This window comes from Opisthorchis viverrini (genome assembly GCF_000715545.1).
Source record: "Opisthorchis viverrini unplaced genomic scaffold opera_v5_292, whole genome shotgun sequence".
Lineage (NCBI taxonomy): Eukaryota > Metazoa > Platyhelminthes > Trematoda > Opisthorchiida > Opisthorchiidae > Opisthorchis > Opisthorchis viverrini.
Window position 1 is genome coordinate 23,188 of NW_008751945.1, and position 6,251 is coordinate 29,438.

Below are 6,251 nucleotides of genomic sequence, written 5' to 3' on the forward strand. Positions count from 1 at the left end.
GATGATGATGATGATGATGATAATGACGATGATGATGATGATGATGATGATGATATTCTATCTCTTTCTAAAAAACTCACCACTATACTTGAGGTAATTAAATTTTACCTGTATTTCTACTGCATCGTGCCCTGGCATTACATTGGTCTGCAACAAATTTGAGTTGCAGTTGAGTCAAAAGCGAGTACATTAACCAAGCAACTCGCTTTTTTGCGATAAATCGACTAACAAACATAATCTGTTCGTCATTCATAGACGCCTATGTTAGATTTCAGCAACTTTCTTGGGGTGATTTACGTATTCAAACATTAAATCGGACGCATTCTCCGGGATGAAATGTCAAGCGGTGATGAACAATGAAGAGGTAGAAGATGATTCAGCCGTAATACCCTTACGGTACCATACCACCTAAACGAAGCACGAGGGCTGGGATACTGCCAGGTTACCCAAGCCTATAAAGGGGAAGTCGAGAGGCAGAGGTCGGGTTCGAAACACGGACCTTCCGGTCAGTAGATTTGAGCCAATGGCTTCAATAAACGTTTCCAAATTGGAGTAAAACCGTCATGTAGTTCCTGGTTAATGCTTGTTTTGTCAAATTCGATTGCAACTCGTCCCGTGTTTCCACAATTTATGGAACTCTGTACATCCACCTTACTTCCATAAGCAAAGCTCACCAAAATGCGGAAGTTCATGGTTCAAGCCCATGTGTCATTTTAGGTCTGGTTACAAGCGCACTCACTCTGCATTCCAAGAAGTGTGACTTTCCCGAAAGAATATCGTACGGAACAGATTCAGCCAAGAATTCAGTTGAGTGTCTACTGAAAGCCATTCTAAACTGCGTCAACATGCACGCGTTTTTTTTTCGTTGACTATCTGCCCATCGTGTTCCCGTCGTTTTCACTAATGGCTCACCAATGGTACCACTGCGTCAAATGCACGCGTTTTTTTTTCGTTGACTATCTGCCCATCGTGTTCCCGTCGTTTTCACTAATGGCTCACCAATGGTACCGACAGATATCACGTGATAGTTCACCAGCAAGAAACACAACAAATCGCATTGAAGTTCAAACAGATAAATTTGATCAAGGATCAGTAAGGAGGTTAGCATAGACGGTTGAATCATTCAATTTTTGTCCCTTGGAACGAATCCTTCTTATAAACGATAGGTGGAATTCCAAATGAGGAAGGTTTCATCGTTGACAGTAAAGCTTCCCAAAAGGAAATAAGTAGATTGCGAGGTTGAACGAAAGAACCGATTGGCAACATTGGATTTGACCATCACACTAAATCACCGTTGAATTTATATTAGAAAATCCCGCTGACCGATGAAGATATACGTGTCTTACTACCGACAGGTGGGAATATTTCCCATCATTTTGCTCGGGTTTGAGCCTTTGCTTAGGGCTTGATTTTCCGGTTCACATCATTTCAATGACAACTTATGTAAGGTCTCATTTGGAAATTTCGTAGGTCTGTGTGGATTCGTGGGTATTAGGATAGTTTTGTTGAGAGGTGGGTAGACGTAGACTTTTGGTCAGCGTTGGCTGTGTACTTTTAGTCCGAACCACTTGTCTGGATGACTTCTCGTCACCCATAACCTCATACCACCACGCGGCAATTCAATTAATCTGGAACCAATCTATAGTGAAAAGCCGAGAAGCACTGTAGAGCTGTTTCATTCTTAGTGGGAATCATCAGCAGTGCGCATCTCAAGAAACTCCCGAGAGTCGAAACCGCGCCCTCCCGGCTTGACCGTTTGGCCACGGGCGGCTGATCAGCGGTGTGATTAACTCGCACTTAGACAGGACATAGCGCTGCTCATTCTTCAACCACGGGATCCACATCGCGTGGTCACACGTGCTGACTCGCTCCTCGAGCAACGACTTCTCAGATGAAGTTTCACTCATCGGGTGAAGTTTATTCTTCCACTGAGCCACTTGTAGGCGAAACCTCCACAAAAAACAATTCCGCTCACACTAACAACGATCTAGAACAAGTCTACAAAAGCTCACCATTCATACGCCTCTTATTCCGTTCTGCCATCTCCATCGCGTATGCCACCATTCGCCACGATATGGATCATGTCCCTCGCCTCAGAACATCAACATTATCTAAGTCTATTTTCAATCGTATCTGGTGTACTTCCGGTCACTTTCGAGTTTCTCAACGTTTCTGTGCGTTTCTTGGCTGCCGTTCTGTTCTTTTCTGGTGTTCGTAGATCGTGAGGTGAAGTTTTCTATCTGTATGTTCTCTAGAGAGCGATAATGCAGACAAAGTCCTTGCTTCTATCTGGGTGCGGTCGTATCAGCGCACTTGAGTAGAGCGTACTTACTCTTCCAACCGGAACACCAGCCTCACGTCAGGCACATTAAGGATCCCTCTCAGATGACTTCAATACCTCCGGCTTACATGAAGGTTCCTCACACGATCTTGCCATAGGTGCCAATATCCTTCAGTTTTATCTGAGCCCATTTTTTGGCCAACTTTTTGTGTGCAGAGGGCCCTCATTTGAATAAAAGCTGACAGGGCAATACTAGTGGCCACCGCTTTAGGAGTGCCTAGTGAGTACAAAATTATCGCAGTGCAAGCTGGCTTCTGGTACACCGTAACTTGCGTTTTTCCACTGCCTCTTACATGTCACACAGTCTAGCCTAAATACAACAAGCCGAGTCAAGGAGGTACTGAAAAGTCCAACTCCGAGAAGATATCTACACCATCACCTTGTTCGACCTCAATACCTCTTTTTTAAAGTAAGGAAATTTCCAAATCAATAACTGATGGTCGATAACACTCAAACACCGAACGTTGGAGATTAGTTTGCCCGTATACGGCACAAACTTTTTAGTACAAGCATTTTTGAAGCACGTTTAAATGCAGCGAATATACACTTATTTGCAAACTAATTTAGTTTTACGAGAGACTCACCTAAATCTCTCGTTTATGATGTTCCCAGGCAACTGAATGTGCTGCGTCAGACCGCCTCATGTTTCAGTTGTTACGATGTTTGAGATACCGCGATACATGTATATCATTGGGATGTACTACTCATAAGGTTGCTGAAAATCCCTCGACAGCCCATGACCGGTTTCGCCCGTTTTGGGGCTCATCAGGTAGGCGCAGTCCCCGAGTTTCCATCAACTTTCTGCTCTACGTGAAACCAAATTGCATTAAATTAGTGATTACACACTCATTTAAGAACTAATTCGAGTACTCCATTACAAATACACATTTATCGCGATATCTCGAATATCGTAGCGACTGAAACATGAGGCGGCCTGGTGCAGCACATTCAGTCGCCTGGAAACATCACAAACGAGAGATTCAGTTGGGTTCCAGGTGAGTCTCTCGAAAAACCAAATTAACTTGCAAATGAGTGTATATTCGCTAATTTCGTGCAATTTGGTTTCAAGTATAATATAAGGTTAACGGAAACCCGGGGACTGTACTTACCTGATGAGCCACAAAAAGGGCGAAACCGGTCGAGGGCTGTCGATGGGTTTTCATCAACCTGATGAGTAGTACATTACAAAGTTTAAATGTAATTCAAGCCAAACTTTAGAAAACGTCGATAACCAAACACTTTGTTTAGAACTCTCATGAGGTGCTTAGATTGCAAACCCGAACGGTGTCCGTTAACTTTTAGAGTGCTCCCAACGCAGCCCCTAAACTGACTCGTCACTGAGGTTTTAAAAGACCAAGATAATGCAATAGGATCTGCTTGACTTCCGTTAGATACTTCACATTGATTGTCGGCTTTGTGTTAAAAAGCCGCGCACAGTTAAACTCGGGGTCCTAGACAGAGAACCACAAATTTATTCTCCCGTCAGCATCATTTTCAGTCACGCTTTACTTTGGGAAGATCGGCGCGGAGAAAATATCGTCAGGTTTTATTCCAAACAACCTCACAAGTTGGCGAAAGACACTCATTTGCAAACAAATTTAGTCTTGCGAGATACTTACCTGGAACCAAGCTGAACCTCTCATTTATAGTGTTTCTAAGCAACTGAGTATGTTGCACCAGGCGGCCTCATGCTTCAGTTAACAGGATATTCGAGATATCGCGATGCATGTATAGACATAATACACTACTCATAAGGTTGTTGAAAATTCTTTGACACCCGACGATCGCTACTTTCGTGCAATTCGGTTTCAAGTAGAACATAAGGTTGACAAAAACTCGGGGATTGAGCCTACTTGATGAGCCCCAAAAAGGGCGAAACCGGTCGTGGGCTGCCGAAGAGTTTTCAGCAACCTTATGAGTAGTGCATTCGGTCTCAAGTTTAATACTCCAAAGCAGATCAAGGTAACATCAGTCCCTGGGTCTTCCTGGAACTGTACACCATTTGAAAATGTACGCAGGACTTCGTTTAGTTGGATCAAGCAAGAATTAACTTCGACAGAAACTCGAGGACTACATCAATCTGATAAGTTCCAAGAAGGACGAGTAGTCGAAGAGTTATCGGCAATCTTAAGAGTAGTGTTGTTCATGTGCCTTTCGAGTTTTTCCAAAAACGTAAAATCAGCTGAATAACCCTGAAAGCGACAAGTGACCCGCTAGGACATTAGTGGTAAGGGCATAATTAGTTTTTTACTCACACATTATGATGTATGCATCTTTTACAAACTAAACGATGTGTAAATTTGTCCCGCCCACGCAGTATGGTCGTGTTAGTGATCTGACTGATCACCAGGTGACAAACACTAACAAATGTCTGTTTTATCAAAATGATGATGATTTCAAAAGTAATGTGCATTTGATAAAAATAAATACAATGCTAGAAAGGAATAAGCCAAAAGGAGACTTATCGTTTGAGGACACGTGTTGAGAGTTCCTGAGTGAAGTTTCAGGCGCGGGACGTGTCTTCTCGGCAGTATAGCTCCTACCTATGTTCCGTAGTTAACCGTGGAAACTTGTGGAGCTCTGCTGACTTCCTGTCCTGTGCGAGTGCGTATTTCGGCCGAGTTGCATCTGTATTTACTGTGTGCAGCATGAAGAGTGAGGTATCTACTCGTGTTTGATAATTGCACCAACATGGATACAACTTGACCTGATGTGGCCGAAGTTCGTAAGTCTGGCGGATGACGCAGGTGGTAGCCGCGTAAATGAAACATGGATGGGAAATTGTAGTGTACATTTTGTTGACTGAGGAACCGGTTGTGACATGAGTTGAGTGTTTGTGGCGCGTGATCTAGTGAGTGAACACAATAGTCGGTCTCGGAGAACAATACTCGCTGCAGTTGCATGTCAGCAGCCTTCCAAGCATCGTCATCACTTTCAATGACAGCAACACAACCTAAGAACACTAGTTTTCACTACTTTAAAACAATATCAGTGTAATATGTAGTTGATCATTACACCAGGTTTTGGGAGCAATAGGTAGAAGCGGCTCAGTCAGACAGTCGCCAGTTGCCCAGTGCATGCGCACACACTGTCGATCGTTGTATTCCGATCGGCACCGGTTCGCAAAAAATTATTAGTTTTGGCTTCCGACAAACACATACATTTGCAAATCAATTTGGTTTTCACGGGATACTCCAGTGAGTCCGTCGTTTACAAGGTTGCTGAAAACTCATCGGCAGCCCACGACCGATTTCGCCCTTCTTGGGACTCATCAGGTGGGCGCAGTCCCCGAGTTTCCGTCAAGCTTATGTTCTATATGAACCAAAATTGTACTGATTGCGACAAATACACTCATTTGCAAAGCAAATCAATTTTCATGAGAAACTCAACTGAATCTCTCGTCTATGATATTCTACAACTGGATGTGCTGCATACAGGCCGCCTCATGATTCGATTCAGAGCACGATATTCGAGATATCGCAGTATATTTTCATAAAGGAAACTACTCACAAGGTTGCTGAAAACTCTTCGACAGCCCACGACCGGTTTCGCCCTTCTTGGGGCTCACCAGGTAGGCGCAGTCGCCGAGTTTCCGTCAACCTTACGTTCTACTTGAACCCAAGTTGGACTGTTTTCGAGAACTACACTCATTTGTAAATCAATTTGGTTTTCACGATTACTAATTTCTGTCTCTCTGTGATGCGACTAACACCAGCGTTGAAACTGACTACGTGTATTTGCACAACATGATCACATTTGATCGTTAGAAGGGCGAAACCGGTCATGGACCGTCGAAGAGTTTCCAGCAACCTTGCGAGTAGTTTCCTTTATGAAAACCCTACATTTTCCCACCGCCTCGTGAGTCAGGATTTTGAGTCAGAGGCTCAAGGTGGGGTACCTGAACCAAATC

General features: G+C 43.7%; 2 protein-coding genes across 2 annotated transcripts in view; one reads left to right on the forward strand and one right to left on the reverse strand.

The window, feature by feature from the left end:
- Nucleotides 1-6,251, forward strand: part of T265_14888 (hypothetical protein) — a gene marked incomplete at both ends in the record, with an annotated part of 30,992 nt that overhangs the window by 5,489 nt on the left and 19,252 nt on the right. The gene's annotated exons all lie outside the window — the stretch shown is intronic.
- T265_09572 (hypothetical protein) overlaps nucleotides 5,552-6,251 on the reverse strand; it is a gene marked incomplete at both ends in the record, with an annotated part of 4,949 nt that continues 4,249 nt past the window's right edge. Inside the window, one exon of the mRNA XM_009175682.1 lies at nucleotides 5,552-5,653. Within this exon, the coding sequence (XP_009173946.1) occupies nucleotides 5,552-5,653 (102 nt within the window). The remainder of the gene's footprint in view (nucleotides 5,654-6,251) is intronic.